This window comes from Haliotis rufescens, unplaced genomic scaffold, assembly GCF_023055435.1.
Source record: "Haliotis rufescens isolate VD_foot unplaced genomic scaffold, xgHalRufe1.0.p SCAF_37, whole genome shotgun sequence".
Taxonomy (NCBI): domain Eukaryota; kingdom Metazoa; phylum Mollusca; class Gastropoda; order Lepetellida; family Haliotidae; genus Haliotis; species Haliotis rufescens.
This window is the reverse complement of record NW_025964079.1, coordinates 3103356-3127511: the sequence shown is the minus strand read 5'-3', so window position 1 is coordinate 3127511 and position 24156 is coordinate 3103356. Positions and strand designations below refer to the sequence as shown.

General features: G+C 42.6%; 1 protein-coding gene across 1 annotated transcript in view; it reads left to right on the top strand.

Annotated features, from left to right (window-relative positions):
* Window positions 1–24156, top strand: part of LOC124144308 (carbonic anhydrase-like) — a 39608-nt gene that overhangs the window by 253 nt on the left and 15199 nt on the right. The window contains exons 2-12 of the mRNA XM_046513650.2: window positions 2405–2569; window positions 3019–3164; window positions 3930–4022; window positions 4621–4687; window positions 6316–6467; window positions 8146–8179; window positions 17422–17586; window positions 18024–18169; window positions 19151–19243; window positions 19842–19908; window positions 20587–20738. Coding sequence (XP_046369606.2) covers window positions 2405–2569; window positions 3019–3164; window positions 3930–4022; window positions 4621–4687; window positions 6316–6467; window positions 8146–8179; window positions 17422–17586; window positions 18024–18169; window positions 19151–19243; window positions 19842–19908; window positions 20587–20738 — 1280 coding nt within the window. The remainder of the gene's footprint in view (window positions 1–2404; window positions 2570–3018; window positions 3165–3929; window positions 4023–4620; window positions 4688–6315; window positions 6468–8145; window positions 8180–17421; window positions 17587–18023; window positions 18170–19150; window positions 19244–19841; window positions 19909–20586; window positions 20739–24156) is intronic.

The following is a 24156-nucleotide window of genomic DNA, read 5'->3' as shown; positions in this document are numbered from 1 at the left end:
CAATGACTTAAATTATACATTCTGATTGGTCTGCCAGCGGTATCACATCGGCGTTAGGCCATGATTCATCTTCCCGAGGCAAGAGAGTTAACTGACTGTAAAAGTCCAGTTTCCAGTGGACTTTTATAGTCAGTTAACTCCCTTGCCTCGGGAAGATGACCATGATTTTGCTCATGGACGTTTCACCGTGAAACATTAATGCATATTTGAACGAACTTCTTTCACAAACCCAACTGATGTACGTCGGCAATTTCTAATGCTGATTTTTAATTATTAAGCGTTACTAAATACCGTGTTGTGGGGCCTAGAATATTTCAGTAAGAACAACGCAGCTTGTCTTTTGGTGATACTGTCCACCGCCTTACCATGCTTGAGTATCTTTGTCTGAAGAACCTTGACGTCATTACAGCGTTATAAAACGGCCGCAACACGTTCTCAGTGGAGGGCCGTTTGAATGTGTACAGGGTATCTTCTCTGTATTCATCTCTCACTTTAAAGAAACTTAAATACTATTGTGAAAATTATAGTTTGGTTTTAAGACCAACAAACGCGAATTCATCGTCCTTGATCCTTATATTCTGTCAATAAACCTAGTGTTGAAAATATTAGACTCAAAAAGGATCACTCATCATTCGGGTATATTTTCTCACTTGGTCACAGGTATGGAGCTTCTATATTGAACTGCACATATTAGGATTCGTATGTTTTTCTTCAAAATTTGTTCAATTAACCAAAACAGAGTCTTCACTAGAGCAACAACTTTGAAAATCGATATGAAGTCGCTGATGTGTTCCTAATATTAATTCTCTTGTAAGTAGACAGAAATGTATTATAGCGTCATATATACGTGCCAGCAATCTGTGCTCGTGGGTTCAAATCCCAGGACCCGTGAAGATTCCGGGGTAGATTAGGTCTTCAGCAACCGTACTTGCCGTAAAAGGCGACTAACGGGATCGGGTGGTCAGGCTCGCTGACTTGGTTGATGCATGTCATCGATCCCAATTGCGTGATTACTTTCGTGATTTCTCCTCACCATACCCATGCTGGTAGGATCACCAAAGTGGTAAACGTCTCGGACCTTCATTTATAAGGGTTTCCTCCCGCAACCAGCTGATACGCTGTGATACGACTGACATACTGTTTTATACGGGGTCTTTTATATTGGTCTTCAACAATCCATGTTTGTCGTAAGAGTCGACTAACGGGATCGAGTGGTCAGGCTCGCTGACATGGTTAATGCATGTCATCGTATCCCAAATGTGTAGATTGGTGGTGATAATGTCAATCACTCGACTGTCTGGTCCAGATGCGATCATTTACAGACCGCTGACAAATAGATAAAATATTGCTGAGTGGGGCGTTAAACAACAAACAAACAAACAAACCAAACTCACATTTCGTTGGACGCAAGTATTATTAATTACTAGAATGTAGAGGCGGGTGTTACCGGTAGAGCAGAACACGCTTACTCTTTTCGTGAACACTTGGTGTTAACACTAATTTTCAGTGACCAATTCATATGATTGTTCTTTACTTATGAACCGCCTCCGTGGTCAAGTGGCAGAGCGTCCGCCCGGAGAGTGGAAGGTCCGGGGTTCGATCCCGGCCGCGTCATACCAAAAGACGTTAAAAGATGGTACTTGCTGTTACCCTGTCTGGCGCTTGGCATTAAGGGCATACAACAAGGACTGGTCGGCTCGGAGTCAGTATACTGTGTCTGAGTGGACTATTCATGTTAAACCGCCGCATGGTATCTCAGTGGGCTGGCACTATAAATCGGCATCAGTCAGGTCTAGTACAAGCAGCCACACAAACACACACACGTACATGCACGTCGCTATATAAGTGCAATAATCTTGGACGCGACGTTAAACCGCATTTCACCTCACCTCACCTCACCTCTTTACTTATGAGCAGCAGAATCTCTGAACTTATACACAGCAGACGTAATTCCAAATTATAATATCGTTTTTAGTTTCAACAAAATCTGTAAATGCGCTATTGTGTCACTGGATTGTCTGGTTTGATGATTGGCCACCGTCGTCGCATGGCTCGAGTACTGCTGTGCTGTGTCAGACAACACACAGTGATACTGACTTACTTTCCGATGCACATTGTGTGAGTGGCGAGTGCTTCCGTAAGGGCAGGCCATGCTTACCCTTATCGCGAACACTCGGTGTCATCACTGATTTTACAGTGATCGATTCGTATATTCATCACCAGTTTGTCTTTTACGCCCAATGGAATCTGTTTCTGCGAATGATCTCATTATTCTCGGGCGTTGACGTTTTGAATAACTCTTTTAGGTAAGGAGTCCTTTCCATTAAGAGGAATGTCATTTATTCCGTTGCAGCATAGTTATTTAATTCTATAGCTTAACGCCACACTTTCTTCCGATTTGCAGATCCTAATCACTGGTTCGATCTGGACAAGGACACCCACTGCTGTGGTGGGTCTAAACAGTCTCCCATTGACATCAGTACTCAAGGAGCAAAGTGTGCCAAGCTAGGCCGCATCCAGTACGAACCCAAACCACAAGGACAAATATCTGGCAATCTGAAAAGAAATGGTAAGAATTAATATTTATTTATTTATACTACTTATCTAGCGACAACTATAATTCCGTAAAGACCTCTTGTTGATATCCAGATAATGTAATATGACCTCCATTGTCAGGTGTATTACTTGTATATCTCCATTCTATTATTATATATACAACGAACAAACAAACACATATTTTCCTGAGAGACATTTTGTGCTAAATTAGATATAGAAGCGGTGGAGATTGTGACGTTACGTTCTCGAACACCTGGTGTCCTCGCTATTTGAAAGTGATTCATAAACAGATGCTCATGATATAATCGGAATAGACTATGGAAAGGGTTTGGCCACTTTTATTTCAAAATGAAACTATTGTGGCGAATGGATTCAGGGTATTTATCAGAAAAGGGTGGAGATAGACATCCTCGATAACACAGTGTATTCTTTCTCAAAGCTCTAACACACATTTGACTGCAGGCCATGGTGCGAGTCTTGCCTTCTTCGCAAAAAATCGCCTCGTGACGAAGGACATGCCTTTCACTGACGGCGAGTACGTCCTGGACTCAATGCACTTCCACTCTCCCTCGGAACATCTCGTCAACGGCAAGCACTACGATGGGGAGGTAAGGGCACACCAATTCCGATTGCGGTACTTTTAACTGTCTATTCAGAAGTGAAGAGATGGCGATTGTAATGTATTACGAAAATAAGAAGGATTATTGAAATGACATCAAGTGTTTCATTGAACATTTGCTTGTTCACCATCTTGACATAACCTCTTCATAACATACTGTTCAAATCCAGTGGGGTAGTCGAGTAGTTTAAACACACTCGTCTCGCAGAATTCCTGTGTTCGATTACCCACAGAGCACAATGCATGAAACCCATTTCTGATGTCCGCTGCCTATATACTATTGAAATATTGCTAAATGCGGCGTAACACAATAGTCACCCACTCCCCTAATCAAGAGAAGCAGCTTTAGCCCAGAACATTTTAAGGTAACCTGCCACTTTGTCTCATGCTCGTGACTGTCTGTTACAGGTTCAACTGTGTTAGAATTTAGGAATATCGTATTCACCAACACTGACCGCCAGACCAATTAAATCTCCTCTTACGACAGATACTTTGCTGGGGACCAATAGTCTTACCCGGAATATCTTCCGACCAGAGATGAAACTTTACGAAGAGTCAATGAGATATATCTCCTTGTTTAATTTAATACCACCGTTCTTCCCAGTGCGCACTTTTGGCAACGGTCGACACTAAACAAAATGTTGCGCTGACCTAACGCAGATTCCTTTCGATTGATACATGTCTTATGTCAGTTTGGATGTATGCACATTTATTTCATGATGCTATATAACAACATACATCGTCGTGGTTGTAGTTGCATCTGGTTCACTACAAGAAGGAGTATGGGAGTGTTGGGGCGGCTGTAGGCAAGGAAGACGGTCTGGCTGTCATTGGAGTGTTCCTGGAGGTAAGATGTTTCAACTACTCCTCCAACTCCCCCTCGACCACGACACACTCTGTGATACGATAGCTTTTATCTAAAATAGTGCGCAGTTTTCCAATCAAGTAAATGTAAAATATTCAAACCGAGCAACCAGCTGAGAAATATGCATATCTAAATGTCGAACTTACATTCGAAACGGGGGGAAAGCATGCCTCAGAAGTCCACATGCCTGCACATTCACAGACAGAATCCTTTCACGAACATATATTTCTTTCATTCGGAGTTACAGTTTTATCACTGCATACTTGTTTTGTATACATATGCTGTTGGGTTTTTCCACAAATGTCTTGTTCAACGTTTACTGTAGGGCTGTATTACATCAGAAATACAGACATTATTGCACTCGTCGATGCATATGCCTTCGTCAAAAAGATTTTCAAATAAAATAAATAAAAACACTGAAATGAGACCCGGCCCAATTATTGAAGCAGAACATTGTCAATAATACCATTTAGTACGTTATATATCTAATGGCATTAATATAAATTGAGGTCAATTTAACCTTGACAAGTAGTGTCATTGTTTGTATCGTGACAGTCTCATTCCGATAACCTTCCCGCAGGTAACAGGGGAGTCGGTAGATACTGCTTTCAACAGGTTTGTGGATGGAGTGGCGAAACTGAAAGGCGGTAGGTATATGGCACAAGGGACATATTAAGATTTGATCTGGCGTTATTCAAGGCTAGTGATTTATGTTTTGTTTGTTGTTTAGAGCCGCACTGAGCAATATTCCAGGCATATGACGGCAGTCTGTAAATAATCGAGACTAGATCAGACAGTCCAGTGATTGATATCATGAGCATCGATCAACGCAATTGGGATACGATGACATGCATCAACCAAGTCAGCGAGCCTGACCACCCGATCCCGTTAATCGCCTTTTACGACAAGCACAGTCGCCTGTAATGGCAAGCATGGGTTGCTGAAGACCTATTCTACCCCGGACCTTTATGGGTACATATAAAACCCTTTATGGTGGTTGTATTCAATGAGGCGTTTTAAAAGGTTTTTTAGTGAGTGAGTGAGTAGGGTTTTAACGCCGCTTTTAACAGTATTCCAGTTATATCACGGCGTGTCCGCTTAATGTGGGAGGAAAGCACAGAGTGATGCAGGTCTCAGACGTTTACCACTTCGGTGAAACCCACGAGCACGGGTATGGTGCTGACAAACCTAGAAACATAATCGGGGCGAACCGGGATTCGAACCCACAATCATAGGTTTCTGGCGTGCCCAAGGGACGCAACTCTGCACAGCGACTCGAGGCGCCTTAGACGACTGGGCCACCCATGCCCCCTGTAAATAAGTACATGTTATAAAATCGGCCTCCTTTGGATGGCTATCTAAGGTGGCAGCCCATATGGTGCCTGATTCAGATAGGCCGCCTCCGCTGTCTAGTGGTAGAGCGTCTGCCCGGAGAGCGAAAAGTCAACTGGGCCACCCGTGCCCCCAAAAGGTTTTTTAGCCACAAAATAGATTAATAGTTAAAGGCATGTTAGCATCAAACGATAAGCAAACCTTCTTTTTTCTTTTCGAATACACATGATGTGTGCTTGTTTGCGAAACGCCACATTTAGCAGTATTCCATTAATGTTACATGTAAATTAGCAATGTGAATACACAAACATCAAGTGTATATTCAAAAATATATCACTGTATGGGCTAAAACCTTAGTACACGATAAGTAAGCTTCAAATGGATTTCTCTGAAAATATGTATTCCCGATTTCATAAAACTGGCCTTAGGAGCAATATATATTACTGTTATTTTATATTATCTTGCCAAGCGTTGCTTATAGCGTTGGCTCATGCCGCTAATGACTAGGGTTCGATCCCGTGAAAATTCCGGAGTAGAATAGGTCTTCAGCAACCCATGCTTACCGTAAAAGGCGACTATGCTTGTCGTAAAAGGCGACTAACGGGATCGGGTGGTCAGGCTCGCTGACTTGGTTGATGCATGTCATCGATCACAATTGCGTGGATCGATGCTCATGATGTCAATCACTGGATTGTCTGGTCCAGACTCGATTATTTACAGACCGCCGTCATATAGCTGGAATAGTGCTGAGTTCGGCGTTAAACAACAAACAAACCAAACCAAACCTTACAAGGGTAAATGTTGGAAGCCTATTTCTGGCGCTAAAAGCAGCGTAAAATCACACTCGTCTAATGTCCGTAAATCGTAATAATATATTGTGAAACAGAGATGCCTGATGACATCTTCTCCAGTATTGTGATGTACTTCTGTTACCATGGTGTAGATGGAGCCGAGGAAATGAGTCTGGACCCCCGCGAGCTGCTGCTGCTTGATGACGATTACTTCACCTACAAGGGTTCGCTTACCACCCCGCCCTGTTCGGAGTCTGTCCGATGGGTTGTTATGCAACTGCCTGTTCTCACCACAAAAGATAGGGTAAGATTTCTTTTGTTGGACCAGACAATGATGAACACCGATCCACGCCTTCGGTGTGGATGACATGTAGTCAATCAAGCCTGACCACCCGATTCAATAAGTCGCCTCTTGCGAGAAACAGGTGTTACCGGCGACCAATTATAACCCTGAAACCCCCGTGTAGGCGAATGTTGATTTGAAACATTTCGTTAAAAAGTTAATAAGGGATATGTAAGCCTGTTGCGTGTCATTGGCTTCATGATATTTACAGCTGATCGATTCCATTCTTGTTTCATAATGTTCAAAATAATTGGAACACTTAAAACATTATTAAATTCCACTCTGTTTTGTCGGAGGTTAAACATTGACATTTGAGTACAGGTAAATCTTCGAAATCTTTCACTCAGTTCAACAGTTCAAAATAGATCTCAACACCAATTGTCCTGTCAATGCGTGAGTTTGAACGAAACAACAATGATATAACCTTGTGCCAACCAATATGGAAGGAAAGCCTAAAGTCACGGAGGTCGAAGACATGTACCACGTTGATAATGCTGACAAATGAATGGTCACAATAAGGGATAAATCGGATTCAGACCCACAACGAGCGGATGGTGGTGTTTTAGGGGCGCAACCCGCTGCCAAGACGCCCTGATTAACAAATTGATAGGCCCCTGTCGCACATCTTCCCGAGGCAAGTGAATTAACTGACTATATAAGTCCAGTTTCCACCCTTGCCGAACTAGGCTGGTATTATGGAGTTACATTTTGGCTGGACTAACGAGTCTATGCATAGTCCAATCAAAATCGCGCTCCGAAAGCGAAATCCGGTTCGTAAATTGTCGTGCAGATTTCGGTCGATTGCGGGATTTGCAAAGCATGGGCACCGCTAACTCGTTGTCAACAAATATTTTCTACATCTTTTCATGTTTTTAATGAAGGTGCTCACGTGATTTGATGCACTTCGCGATGTAAGACTCGTTTTATCACAATACATAGATCTTGATTATCGATCAGATCGTCTTGACTGGGCGCCGCAGTTTTCTTTGAAGCAAATGCAAGTGATACGAGAGGTGGAATCTGATTGGTCCATAGGAGAGGCATAGAAGGGACATAACTCGTAATAGCCACTGGTGGCGCTACGATCGAACCCAGGAATTCCAGCATAGTTCGGCAAGGGTGGAAACTGGACTTTTAAAGTCAGTTAACCCTCTTGCCTCGGGAAGATGCTGTCGCAGGGATCGATACATATCTATAATTTAAGGTACCGACGTTTACTACAACATATGAAAAACTGAGACGCCCAACGCTAACACCGTATTCGTGCGTGCGTGATTCCCGTGCACCCTTTTGAGTTGAGTTGATTGGTTCAACTGTGTCATATGGCCCTGTGGCGCAGGGGTAACATTATGCAGATGGCTGTTACAATGAATGCTCGTTCCACCCGTGACGAACAGGTCTGGTTGTTGATGAAATATAGTGATAGCTAAAGAGACAGATATTTTTATTCATGAACCGATTGTCTTTAAATGTAATATCCAGTTATGTATGACTGTTTCATAATCTCATACCAACTTTGACTGGAGTAGGTCCGATAGTTTTTCAGATATTGTAGTAAACGTCGGTACCTTAAATTACCTTCCAGACTTTACACCAGTCGATGGTGATTCTATCCTGATACATTGTTGCTTTCTTGTAGCTTCGCGTGCTGAGGAATGTTCCAGTCAGTGACGGTAAACCCCTCTACGTTGATACAAACGTCAGACCACATCAACCGCTCAACGGCCGCCCCGTCTACCTCTCATGCTGATGGACACGGCCGGCGTCTGTGTATTGCAACGACACCTTATACCGACCATTGAATTATTTATAATCATGTCCTCAATTAAAATAAAAAACTGTCACGAACATTGAACACGTGTTTCTCTATTCTTTTTAACAAGAACCAGCATGGTCATACGACGTGGGCAACTGTGTTTGTCGTAAGAGCTCGAGGCGACTAACAGGATCGAGTGGTCAGGCTCGCTGACTTGGTTGATGCATGTCATCGATCCCAACATGTGTCAATCACTGGATTGTGTGGCCCAGACTCGATTATTTACAGACCGCCGTCATATAGCTGGAATATTTCTGAGTGCGGCGTTAAACAACGAACAAACAAAGCAACGTGGAAACATGGTGACCTCATAATTCATTTGCGTTGCTCGATGCTCAAGGTGCCTGGTCCAGACTCATTTAAAACATCGCCGACATAGGAGACTAAATGGATTGGTTGTCAGGATCGGTGACCTGGTTGATTGTATGTTATCATGTACCAGTTGCTTGCAATCTGTGTTCATGGTTGCATTGGCTGGATTGTCTGGCCCTGACTCGATTATTTATAGAAAGCCGTATATATCACGAATATTGCTGAGTGCTGCGTTAAACAACAACTTTTACGTCGCATGACGCTCTTTGATATCTTCTTTGAAAGAGCATGCACGATTGTACCTACAACGACTTGGCAAGTTAAAATCGTCCCAATTGTCATACAGTCTTCATACTAACTTCATGACCTAAATGGGGCGGTCGGGTAGCCTAGTGGTTAAAGCGTTCGCTCGTCACGCCCAAGACCCGGGTTCGATTCCCGACATGGGTACAATGTTTGAAGCTCATTTCTGGTGTCCCCCGCCGTGATGTTGCTGTAATATTGCTAAAAGCGGCGTAAAACCATACTCACTCACTCATGATCTAAATATGAAACAGATGAGGCGATTTCACTGGTCTTTTTATTTATAGCTCAGGTTGGTACATGAGTGGAAGGGAATTGGCTATTTAACCATTATTTATCAGATGATCTGAATCTTCTTGGCAAAAGTCCCTCCTGGTATCCATGGTGATGCCTAATCCTTGCCTTAATGTCCTAACCCCGATTTCTCATAAAAAAAATTATCTATGAGGAAGTCTAGAGGGCCTTTGCATCTACAAACACGTTACAAATGTATCATAGTTGAAATATATATTGAAACAAGTATTGATCAGCTGCAGTTTGGGCCACAGGGCCATTCAATGACTAAAGCATCAACGAAAGGTTTATTTTACAGGCGCTTCATGAAGTCGAACGCTTTAACTGTTTTATCAATTCTTGCGACCACATGAAAATGAGTGAATCAATGAGTTGGGTTTAACGTCGCTTCAAACAGTATTCCAGTTATATCACGGCGTGTCAGCTTAATGTGGAAGGCCTTAATTATGGAAGTCTAAGACGTGTACCACTTGGGTGAAACCCACGAGCACGGGTATGGTGCTGACAGACGTAGAAACATAATCGGGGCGAACCGGGATTCGAACCCACAATCATAGGTTTCTTGCGTGCCCAAACTACGCAACTTGGGACGCAACGCAGCGAATCGCGGCGCCTTAGACGACTGGGCCACCTGTGCCCCCACGCACGTTTTGAAAACACCTTCTGAAACGGGAGAGGATGTTTTGTGTTTGTTTGGTGTTTTAACGCCGCACTCAGCAATATTCCACCTACATGACCACGACCAAACAGGCTCGGTGACGTTGTTAACTGCGTGTCATCGTTACCAACGACACGGACTGTTGCTCATAATATCGATCTCAGATTCCTTTGTCAACCAGACTCGATAAAACCGCCGTCACACAGCTCAAATATTACGTTAAACAGCAAAAAACAAGCCAAAATACCAGAAGTAATGGGCACTTTGTGCTATGCGAAGGACCGTCTTGCGATGCCTTTCTGAACGAAAGTAACCCGTAGCAAGAACGGATTATCGCGCCCCTAACAATAAGGGGAGATAACTCTCAATGTGTCAGTCAAGTTCATCTGAATAGTGGCTGAAATGTATGACGTTACAGCACAGGCTTCTCTTCAGTGTGTTTACTTCAGAGTTGATTATGATATATGAAACAACCGGTCCAAAAATAACCCTGCCCTCAGGTCATGTACAATTGCCTATTAATACGACGGGAAATGTCAAAACCCATGTAGATACTGATTTCAGCAGCCATGCGAAGAATAAATCGCCCTCGCCCAAATTTGCATAGTCATCAACGCATACATTTTTCAACCTGTAAACTGCTAACTAAATGTATGACATGTTACATTTTGAAAAATACAGATGTTCCCAAAATCATGACTGGCAAGGGTGACCATCTATACATGTTTCAATTTGCTCGAAAATTGGTGGGCAATTATGCTGCACTGAAAAATATATACTCTTCAAAAACAAAAAAAGAAAGAAACGCAAAACGGATATTTTTGGCCATAAAAGCAAAATTGTACGGTTCAGGGTTTTTGATTGCCTTGCATCTGCGTCAATCGAACAGTGCCAGTTGAACAACATGCCAAGATTAACAGAAGTACAAAGATATACTATATATATGCCGCTTGCAGGCAGGGGAATCCCGATCAGCTGTAGCTAAGTTTTCAATGTAGCGCCCAGCACCATCACAAGGCTATGGGATCGGTTTCAACAGCATGGGTCAACACGTGATCGGGCAAGGTCGGGACGACCAAGAGTAACCATCCCCGACCAAGATCGCTACATCCGACCGTGTCACCTACATCAAAGAACGACTACAGCCACCTCAACCGCATCCCAAATACCCGGACTGCACAGAATCTCCGACCAGACGCACGAAACCGTTTAAGGGCAGCAGGTCAACGAGAAAGACGTCCTGTTCGACGCGTCATATTGAGTCGACAACATCGTCAACAACGACTGTATTGGTGTCGTCAACATAGGGTATGGCCTCAACTGCGATGGAGAGATGTCTGGTTCAGCGACGAATCAAGATTTCTCCTCCGTCGAGGGGATTAAAGAGCACGGGTCTACAGACGTCGGGGAAAACGTTACGCCGGAAACTGCGTACAGTAAGTGGACAGGTTTGGTGGGGGTAGCGTTATGATGTGGGCGGATATCTCTCATCATGGCAGGACAGGTATGGTCCATGTCCAGGTCAGTCTTACGGCTCAACGATACAGCAACGAAGTTCTCCTACCACACGTCCCCCCAATTGCAGCAACAGCAACAGTGTATTCCAGCAGGACAACGCCCGACCGCATACAACACGGATCACAAGAGCCTGTCTACACAACAACAACGTTGATGCTCTCCCCTGGTCCTCGAAGATCCCCGGATTTGAACCCGCTAGAGCACCTGTGAGATGAATTGGATAGACGGCTATGCCGACATCAACCACAACCCATTCGTTGCAGCAATTGGCTTTTGGGTTGCAGGCTGAGTGAGCTACCATTCCCCAGGATTTGATTCGCATACTCCTCTCTTCCATTGACAGGAGATGTCTGTCCGCTATCGATTCCAACGGGGGACATACGCGTTATTGATGGTAGCTGACCTTTACCTTTAGACTTATCCTATGTATCGATAACTGAGACGACTACAATCACCAAGTGTACTCTCCACAACATTTTGGCTCAATGCCTTGTACGGTTCCTCGTATAAAATAGTATATATACTGAACCGCAAAAGAAACGTCACCCAAAGTCACATTGTATGAAAAGTTGTCATTTAAATATCTGTGTATTTTTCGTCAAAGTTTCTAAAACGGCAACGGCCATGGTAACCCAGTTCCGTGCAAATTGAAATGCACATGCGTTCCCCCATTGCTTGCCCTATAAAAATCCACCCAGATCGGATAACATTTATTCGTTATTGAATTGCTACCACATGCCATGATTGACAATATATCAGCGACACCAAGGCCTTCGAAGATTGCACGCTGGACAAACCGCCCGGCAAGTAGCCAATACATTTCAAGTCCACGTAAGGACCATATACAGGCTCCAGCAACGGCACCAGACCACCAACACTACAGATGACCGACCACGTTGAAGACCAAGGGTCACCACCCGACATCAGGATCGTCAGATTGTGCGACAGCATCTTCAAGATCACTTTGTTGCTGCTGCGGAAACTCCTCGACAGACCATGGGGACACACCAGCGACACATTCGTGCGGAAACCGTGCATCGACGATTGACGAGCAGACACCTGCACTGTCACAGGCCACACCGAGGACCCATTCTGACACCACGTCATCGCCGGGACCGTCTTCAGTGGGCAACACAGCACCAGCATTGGCGCCACCAGCAGTGGAGAAGTGTCCTCTTTTAAGACGAGAGCCGTTACTGTATCTCAACAGCAGATGGCAGAGAGAGAGTCTGGCGACGCCGTGGGGAACGTTATTAAGATGCTTGTGTTGTTGAGAGAGACTCTTGGGGTGGTCCGAGCATCATGGTGTGGGGTGGATTTGGTCTTGCACTGAGGGTCGGCCCTGTGGTTTTACAGAACATCGGTCCAGGGAGAGGCAATGGTGTCAGCTGCTCGGTACACTTATCAAATCTTGAGACCACACGCCATACCTCATTTTGCACGTCGCCGCAACCACGAGTTTCAGCATGATAACGCCCATGCCCACTCAGCGAGATCAACAAGAGACTTCCTGCAGCAGAATGGCATCGGAACCATGCAGTGGCCTGCCATCAGTCCCGATTTAAATCCGATTGAGCCCCTGTGGGACGAGATTCAAAGACGGCTTAATGACGTCCGACCAAGGCCGATAACTGCAGCTGAACTGCGTCAGGCGTTCCTCAGAGTGTGGGCTCAAGTGCCTATGGCCTTCATCAACCGGCACATCCATTCCATGTATCGACGTTGCACGGCAGTCATCAATGCACATGGCGGACACACGAGATACTGACTTGTGATGCCATTTTCTCAGAGGCTGGTGCTGTGTTTCACTTTAAGATCATTTGACAATTAAATTTCAACCTTGATGATCAGTTTTGCCAAGTTTCATCTTTCATGTCTCAAAGTATGTTTACAATGTTTGGACAAATAAGGTTTCTCATATATCTATCCATGGTGACGTTTCTTTTGCAGTTCAGTATGTATTGAAAAAAACATAATATATTCATATTGAGTGCTGCTCGATTAAACAAAACGTAAAACGTTATTATTAACATGCTAATTTTCCCATACACAATCGGAACATTAAACGCTCTTTGTAAACTTATGGAAACATAATCCATCATATTGAGTTGGAATAATCAATACACCTGTACAAACTTTGAATAAAAAAGCTCCGTGTAAATTTTATTATAGCGCTTCTTTGCCACCGGTCGAATACCCTGACATTTTCGGTAACACCTGGTAAGATCACATTTCGTCAATTTGATAGTGATTCATAAACATGATTTGTTTGTGATTTAAGGTCGCACTCAGCAATATTCCAGCTTTTGTACCCTGGTGTGTAAATCATTGAGTCTGTACCAGTCAATCCAGTGACTGACATCATGAGCATCAATCTACGCATTTAGGATACAATGGCATGTATCAACCAAGTCGCCGAGCCTGACCACCCGCTCCAGTTAGTCGCAATAAATACAAAAGTGCGCTGTGCCTATATTCCTACCAGGTAGTCCCACGAGTGTTTAATTTAATAATGAATAAGTCCCCCTGCTGACTTGAAACGAGCAAATCATCTGTACAAACTTGACAACGTCGTTCATTTGCGAAATGTATATTGGACAAAATGTCGAAGGGAACTTAATAACGAATCATAAATTGGTGAGCTTTTATAAAGCATCGAAAAAATGTGTCATTAATTTCCAGCCTACACTGAACGTCCAAAATCATATCGATGGGCCTCGTGCACACCTGACTCACTTACCTTTTGTTGCGTTGAAGCCGAGGCTTTCATTTATGAGCAACAACATCATCCATGAAGAAGCTGTTGTCTAGATCATGGGTAAGGTTCCTTCTATCTAATATGTAAGCAGGTGTTTGCCTGAAATGTAGGAACTCTGTTAGCAGCAATCTATAGATCCTTGCTTATTATACATAGAAAAAGATAAATCGTTTATTACATATAAGCTAATCAATCGTATCGCAGGTACGTATCAATGGACAAAACCATACTCTTTTTCTGTAATCATCTGTAATTTGGGAATGCCACCTACGTTTTTGAGAGTATTCATTATGAAGTATGTAAGTGATCGGTTCTCCTTAAATATTCAATACATATGTAGCATTGTATCCTTGCGCTCATGTTTAAAGACGTATCAATAGATTATTCAAATTATATTACCTGAACAATGTTCCACTCGTGTTACTCCGATATACCTTCGTTAAACCCAATACATTTAAACCTACGACTGTAAATAACCTATGTAACCAACTCGCGATATATGCACAACAGCAGTAGAAAAATCCACAAAGAGAATATTGACGGTATTTGTTCTACACTACTGTCTTAGTGCAAAACTACATCGACAATAAGATACAATGGGTCAGATAGAGTTATTCATAACCCAGCATTACTTGAATTAATACTGCACGTGGAAACAGTTTATTCATCTTGATTATCAAGAGATATTATCTGGGCTCTCCTGTTTGGGAGTCGTGTTTTGGGGTGATCCGAAGCATAAAAATGGGGATCCCTGAGGAGGTCCACTCTGTCAACAGATACTGAAGTAAAGTATAATCGAACGACGCATGGACATGGATTTTTATTATTTCAGACAAAGTGATTGAGTGAAAAAAGTCGGACATTCAGGGGCATCCTACAACTGCTTATATTTAATACGATTCATTTAATTATTAAACATACGTTGGTGATTGTGACGTGTTATTCAGAGACATTGTGGCTTATCTGACCATGATATTTTATCTGGAGACAATGTGGCTTATCTGACCATGATATGTTAACGAGAGACAATGTGGCTTATCTGACAATGATACGTTATCTGGAGACAATGTGGCCTATCTGACCATGATATGTTAAGTAGAGATATTGTGGCTTATCTGACCATAATATGTTAAGTAGAGATATTGTGGCCTATCTAACCATGGTATGTTAAGTAGAGATACTGTGGCTTATCTGACCATGATATGTTAAGTAGAGATATTGTGGGTTATCTGACCATGATATGTTAAGTAGAGATATTGTGGCTTATCTGACCATGATATGATGAGTAGAGATATTGTGGCTTATCTGACAATGATATGATGAGTAGAGATATTGTGGCTTATCTGACCATGATATGTTAAGTAGAGATACTGTGGCTTATCTGACCATGGTATGTTAAGTAGAGATACTGTGGCTTATCTGACCATGATATGTTAAATAGAGATACTGTGGCTTATCTGACCATGATATGTTAAGTAGAGATAGTGTGGCTTATCTGACCATGTTACGTTGAGTAGAGATATTGTGGCTTATCTGACCATGATATGTTAACCAGAGACAATGGGGCTTATCTTACCATGACATCTTATATATAACTCATGATCCTGAAAGGCATGTGATATGCCAGTGCAGCCTTACCTTCAAATAAATATGGACGATATATATCACATTATCACATTACCTATACCTGTGAACCGGATATACCAGCATATCATAAAGAGTGATTTAGGAATATAAACGGTGTGATTTATGAGTCTTATATGCTATGAGGATGTTATTTCACTATCTACTCAGATCAGTCTGACATACAACCCATCTGTTGCAGAGTTTATATTCCCGACTATCTGGTATATATACCCCTGCCTGCACCGTGCTACTCCATTAGACACAGACACTGACGAGTAAAGATGCTGTTTCCAATTGTTGTCCTGGTTGTTGCGACCAACGTCTATGTGGCTGCCGAGAGCGCCCTGTGCCCTGTACCTCAACATAAAGTGCATTTCGGCTACCACTTTGGATCGGAGGATGGTAAGTTGATTTCATCCGACAATATTCTTGTAAGGTAGAGTTATTCAACACTGACTTGAATCCTGCATTCTGACTGGTCCGCCAGCGGTATAACTTTGCTCATGACCGCATCACTGCAAAAAAAAATGTTTATGTAAAAGCACTTCTTCCATAAACCCAACTGGTGAAGGTACGCTATTTTATACGTTGCGAAATAAAGTAACAACAACTTAGCTTGACATCTACTCCCCACAGCGTCACAATGCTTGGGCGTCCTTGTCTGGAGAACCTTAGCGTCATCATGGTCTTTTAAGACTAAACATCGCAAGGGTCGCAACACTTTCTCAATGGATGGCTGTTTGAATGTGTACAGGATATCTGCTCTGGAGTATTTCATTGTCTCACATTGAAGAAGGTTATATATTGTGAAAATTATGGTTTGGGTATACGAATGCCAACACACGTGAGTTGTAACACATCGGCCTTTGATCTTTGCATTTTCGACCAATAAACCTTGTATTGAAAATAGACACCACCAATGCCACATCACTCATCATTCGCGTTTATTTTCTCACTTGGTCATGGTACAATGGAGATATCCCTGACTTTTTATTTTAAAGATTTCGACTTCACAGGTCTGGATCGACTGCAAATATTACAAAAGGTTGAATTATCCGAAACATTGAAAATAGATGCTGACGGATGCTGTAATGACGCTGGGGTGTTCCTAATATAGATTATATCCAGAGTTGACTTAAGTGTTGATACATTATATATATTAAAGCGTCATATATGTGCCACAATGCTTTGTATTTTCGGTTCGAATCTCAGATTATTTTCGTTTGTCCTTACCATACCCGTACTCGTGGGATTCACCAAAGTGGTAAACGTCTCGGAACTTCATTAATTAGGGTTTCCTCACGCATCCAACTGATACGCTGTGATATAACTGGCAAACTGTTTTATGTGGGGTTATACCAAACTCACTATTGGCACTGGTCTGCAGCAACCGATGTTTGTTGTAAGAGGCGAGTAACAGGATCGAGTGATCATGCTCGCTGACTTGGTTGATGCGTGTTCTCATTTCCCAATTGCATAGATCGATGCTCATGATGTCAATCACTGAACTGTCTGGTCCAGACGCGATTATTTACAGACCGCTGTCATATTGCTGAGGAATGTCATTTACCGCGTTGCAGCAACGTTTTTAATTCTAAAGCTTAAAGCCACACTTTCTCCCTATTTTAAGATCCTAATCACTGGTTCGATCTGGACAAGGACACCCACTGCTGTGACGGGTCTAAACAGTCTCCCATCAACATCAGAACTCAAGGAGCAAAGTGTGCCAAGCTAGGCGGCATCCAGTACGAACCCAAACCACAAGGACAAATATCTGGCAATCTGAAAAGAAATGGTAAGAATTAATATTTATTTATTTATACTACTTATCTAGCGACAACTTTAATTCTGTAATGACCTCTTGTGACGCCACAATATGTTGATATCCAGGTGTATTACTTGTATATCTCCATTCTATTATTATATATACAACGAACAAACAAACACATATTTTCCTGAGAGACATTTTGTGCTGAATTATATATAGAAGCGGTGGAGATGGTGACGTTACTTTCTCGAACACCTGGTGTTCTCGCTATGTGAAAGTGATTCATAAACACATGCTCATGATATAATCGGAATAGACTATGGACAGGGTTTGGCCACTTTTATTTCAAAATGAAACTATTGTGGCGAATGGATTCAGGGTATTTATGAGAACAGGATATAGATAGCATACACTAGATAATCGAGGATGTCTTTCTCAAATCTTTAACACTCATATGACTGCAGGCCATGGTGCGAGTCTTGCCTTCTTCGCAATAAATCGCCTCGTGACGAAGGACATGCCTTTCACTGACGGCGAGTACGTCCTGGACTCAATGCACTTCCACTCTCCCTCGGAACATCTCGTCAACGGCAAGCACTACGATGGGGAGGTAAGGGCACACCAATTCCGATTGTGGTACTTTTAACTATCTTTTCAGAAGTGAAGTGATGGCGATTTCAATGTATTAAGAAAATAAGAAAAGGTCCAAATCCAGTGGGTTAGTCGAGTGGTTTAAACATATTCGTCTCGAAGAATTCCTGTGTCCCATTACCCACATAGCACAATGCATGAAACCTATTTCTGATGTCCGCTGCCGTTATACTATTGAAATATTGCTAAAGATGGTATAAAACAGTAGTCACTCACTCTTCTAATCAAAGGAAGCCTCTTTACCCTGAAAACATTTTCAGAAGTGAAGAGATGGCGATTGCAATTTAGTAAGAAAATAAAAAAGGCTCATTGAAATGACATCAAGTGTTTCATTGAACATTTGCTTGTTCACTTTCTTCACATCGTGATTTGTTTGAATGTTCAATTGACCCTTTTCATAACATACTGTCCAAGTCCAGTGGGCTGCCGAGGGGTTTAAACATACGCTCGTCTCGCCGAATGCGAAAGAACATTTTCAAGAATGTGCCACTTTGTCTGTCCTCATGCTCGTGAATGTCTGGTTCGATTCCCGACATGGGTACAATGTGTGAAGCCCATTTCTGGTGTCCTCCGCCGTGATATTGCTGGAATATTGCTAAAAGCAGAGTAAACCCATACTCACTCACTCACTCGTAAATGTCGGGTTCATCTGTTTCACAATTTTGAACATTTTTATTCACCAATACTGACCGCCAGACCCATTTAATCGCCTGTTACGACCACCATAGGTTGCTTGGGACCTATATTCTTACTCGGAATATCTCTCGATCAGAGATGATATTATACGAGGAGTCAGTAACATGTATCTCCTCGTTTTATTTAATACCAATTTATGCTATGCTAACGCAGATTCCTTTTTTGATTGATTCATGTCATATGTCAGTTTGGGCACATTTATTTTGTGATGCTATATAAGAAACATACATCGTCGTGGTTGTAGTTGCATCTGGTTCACTATAAGAAGGAGTATGGAAGTGTTGGGGCCGCTGTAGGCAAGGAAGACGGCTTGGCTGTCATTGGAGTGTTCCTGGAGGTAAGATGTTTGAAATCCCCCTGGACCATGACAAACTCTGCATGTGTGCATTGTTAGCATCAACTCCGAATAAAAGAAAAAGCATGTTCGTGAAAAGATAAACCTCTGTCTGTGAATGTGCAGGCATGTTGAATTCTAAGGCATGCTTTTCCCAAGTCTCGAAAGTTTGACATTTGGATATGCTCACTTGTCAGCTGGTTGCCCGGTTTGAATATTTTACATTTACTTGATTGGAAAACTGCGCACTGTTTTAGGGGAAAGCTATCGTGTCACTGCATTCTTGTTTTGTATGCATACGCTGTTTGTTTTTTTCCACTGATTTCTTGTTTCAACGTATACTATAGTGTTGTATTATGAGAAATACATACAATATTCCACTCGTCGGCGCATGCCTTCGTCAAATAGATTTTCATATCAAATAAATAAAAGCATTGAAATGTCACCCGGTCCTTTCATTGAAGCAGAGCATATAGTTAATATTCCCATTTAGTATGTTATATATCTAATGGTATTAAAATAATTTGAGGCCAATGTAACTGAAAAAGTAGTGTTATTGTTTGCATCGTGACACAGTCTCATTCCGATAACCTTCCCGCAGGTAATAGGGGAGTCGGAAGATACTGCTTTCAACAGGTTTGTGGATGGAGTGGCGAAACTGAAAGGCGGTAGGTATATGATACAAGGGAAATATTTAGATTTCATCTGGCGTTAATCACGTCTAGCGGTTTGTAAACGGTTTAAGGTGGTTGTATTCAATGGGGCATTTGTAAGGTTTTTTTTAGCGACAATGGTATGAGATTATTCTGAAAGGAATGTAAGCATTTTCTAAAACACATGATGTGTTTGTTTATTCAGCAATATTCCATGTATGTTACATGTAAAGAAGCAATTGAATACACAAACATCAAGTCAACAGCTAATAAAGAGGAATTATAATCAAATATCTATCACTGCATGGGCTAAATCCTTAGTAAACGATTTGTAAGTTTCAAATGGATTTCTCTGAAAATATGTATTCCCGATTTAAAACGTCATAAACAGGCCTTAGCTGTTCCATATCCATATGAACTATATATTATTGTGTTTTTTCCCCTGATCATCTTTCAAAACGTTGCTTAAAGCGTTGGCCCGGGCCGCTGATGACCCGGGTTTAATACTCATGTGGGGAAAGTTTGGAAGCCCATTTCTGGTGTCCTTCGGCGTGATAATCCTGGAGTATTGCTAAAAGACTCGTAAAACCATATTCACTTACCGTCGTGATAATATATTGTGAAACAGAGATGACTGATGACATAGACTTATCTTCTTCAGTATTGTGATGTACGTATGTTGCCATGGTGTAGATGGAGCCGAGGAAATGAGTCTGGACCCCCGCGAGCTGCTGATTCTTGATGACGATTACTTCACCTACAAGGGTTCGCTTACCACCCCGCCCTGTTCGGAGTCTGTCCGATGGGTTGTTATGGAACTGCCTATTCTCACCACAGCAGACAGGGTAAGATTTCTTTTGTTTTGCTTGTTATTTAACGCTTCACACAGCAATATTCCCGCTGTGTGATGCTGACCTGTAAATAATCGAGTACAGAATCAAGGACCAGACAATGATGAACAACGCCTTCGGTGTGCGAGGACATGGAAGTCAACCAAGCCTGACCACCCGATTCAATAAGTCGCCTGACCCGTGGAGATTCCGGGGTAGAATAGGGCTTCAGTAACCCATCCTTGCCGTAAAAGGTGACTATGCTTGTCGTAAAAGGCGACTAAAGGGATCGGTTGTCAAGCTCGATGACTTGGTTAATGCATGTCAATGATCTCAATTGCGTGGCTCGATGCTCATGATATCAATCACTGGATTGTCTGGCCAAGAGTCGATTATTTACAGACCGCCGTCATATAGCTGGAATATTGCTGAGTGCGGCGTTAAACAACAAACCAACCAACCAACCAACAACCAATAAGTCGCCTCTTACCACCAATATATGTTGCTAGGGATCAGTTGTAACCCTGACTCTCCGTGGTGGCGAATGTTCATTTGAAAAATTTCGTTAATTACATAATGGACACGTAACCGTATGGCGTACCATTGGCGTCATTGTATTTACGGGGCGGTCGGGTAGCCTAGTGGTTAAAGCGTTCGCTCGTCACGCCGAAGACCCGGGTTCGAATCCTGACATGGGTACAATGTGTGAAGCCCATTTCTGGTGTCCCCCGCCGTGATATTGCTGGAATATTGCTTAAAGCGGCCCAATGCCAAACTCACTAACTCACTCATTGTATTTACAACTGATCCCTCACAACGTTGTTTCATATTAATCAATATAATTGGAACACTTAAAACATTATTAAACGCCACTCTGTTTTGTCAGAGGTAAACATTGACATTTTATAAGAGATTCATCTTCGAAATCTTTCACTCAGTTACACAGTTCCAAATAGATCTCAACACCGATTGTCCTGTCAATGCGTGAGTGAGGGAGTGAGGTTTGAACAAAATAACAATTATATAACCTTGTGCCAACTGATCTGGAAGGAAAGCCTAAAGTCACGGAGGTCGAAGACATGTACCACGCTGATAATGCTGACAAATGAATGATAACAATCAGGGTTAAAATGGGATTCAGACCCACAACGAGGGGATGGGGGCGTGGTCAAGGGGCGCAACCCGCTCCCAGGACGTCCTGATTAACACATTGATTAACACATTGATAGGCCCCTGTCGCAGGGATCGATACATATCCACACCAGTCGATGGTGATTCTAACTTGATATATTGGTGCTTTCTTGTAGCTTCGCGTGCTGAGGGATGTTCCAGTCAGTGACGGTAAACCCCTCTACGTTGATACAAACGTCAGACCACATCAACCGCTCAACGGCCGCCCCGTCTACCTCTCATGCTGATGGACACGACGTCTGTGTATTGGAACGACAGCTTATACCGACCATTGAATTATTCATAATCATGTACCCAGCTCAAATAAAAAACTGTCACGAACAATGAACACGTGTTTCTCTATTCTGTTTAACAAGAACCAGCATGGTCATACGACGTTGGCAACTGTGCTTGTCGTAAGAGGCGACTAACGGGATCGAGTGGTTAGGCTCGCTGACTTGGTTGATGCATGTCATCGATCCCAACATGTGTCAATCACTGGATTGTGTGGCCCAGACTCGATTATTTACAGACCGACGTCATATAGCTGGAATATTTCTGAGTGCGGCGTTAAACAACGAACAAACAAAGCAACGTGGAAACATGGTGACCTCATAATTCATTTGCGTTGCTCGATGCTCAAGGTGCCTGGTCCAGACTCATTTAAAACATCGCCGACATAGGAGACTAAATGGATTGGTTGTCAGGATCGGTGACCTGGTTGATTGTATGTTATCATATACCGGTTGCTTCCAATCTGTGTTCATGGTGGCATTGACTGGATTGTCTGGCCCTGACTCTATTTTTTATAGAGCGCCGTATATATCTCGTTTTTCTCTATTCTGTTTAACAAGAACCAGCCTTGTTATACAACGTGGATGCATGGTGACCCCATCATGACTCATTTGCGTGCCTCAATGCTCATGGTGTCAGTCGCTTTATTGTCTAGTCCAGACTCATTTAACTAAATGGATTGGTTGTCAGGATCGGTGACCTTGTTGATTGTATGTCATCATATACCAGTTGCTTACATCGGTGTTCATAGTGGCATTGACAGGATTGTTTGGTCCAGACTCGAATAGTTATAGAACGCCGTAATATATCAAGATGATTGTTGATTTCGGCGTCAAAAAACAACTTTTGAGTCGTATTACGCTCTATGAAATTTTCGTGAGAAAGAGCATGCACAACTGCTCCTTAAAATTTGTGAAATGTAGACACTAAAGGCTGGAGCTGCTGGAATATACGCTCCATGCAGGGAAGGGCTTCATGGTCACTGAATTTGTATGCAAAAAGCTAAACACGAAACAGATGGGGCGGTTTCACTGGTCTCTTTTCTTTCTTGCCTCGGTGAGTCCGTTGTTAAAGTTTGGGCAACAGAGCAAGTTCAATGATCAAAGCATTACCAAAAGGTATATTTTACAGGCTCTTCCAGAAGTTGAAGGCTTTAACTGTTCAATGTATTCTTACGACCACATGTAAATGAGTGAGTGGGATTTAACGCCGCTTTAAACAGCTTTTCCAGTTTTGTCAGGGTGTGTCAGTTTAATGTGGGAGGAGGAATGCCAGAAGTGATGCAGGTCCCAGACGTTGACCACTTTGGTGAAACCCACAAGATCGAGTATGGTGCTGACACACCTGGAAACATAATCAGGACTAGGTCATAATCATAGGCGTCTGACGTGCCCGAGGGACGCATCTCTGAAAAGAGAGTTAAGGCGTCTTAGGCGACTGGCCCTACCCGTGCCCCACATGTAAATGATCTTGAAGCTCATTTTATGACAACCATCAAACAACATACTTCACAACAAGATCTCTGGGTTGAGGGGTTGGTGAATGTACATATTTGGCACAGAACATTAAAAATGAACTTGACAAATATTTACCGCAGCACACGACATCAAGCAATCTAAACATCGGGAGAAACACTAATGACTATACCTCTTCTGTAGGTAGAGTTTGGAAACATTTACCCACGTTTTGAAAACACCTGCTGAAACATGAGTCGACGGTGTATGTTTGTTTGGTGTTTTTAACGCCGCAATCAGCAATATGCCAGCAACATGATCATAACCAAACACACCGGTGACTAATATTATGAGCAACGATTAACGCCGTAGGGGTACGATGACAAGCGATCACGGAGTCTTTGAATGGCATATGATACACATAGAGAAGAGAATATATGGATGTCACTTCTTTTTTATGAAGAAAATAATCCTCACAATGAAGAAGTTGACATCCGTAAATTCTCTTCCTCAAG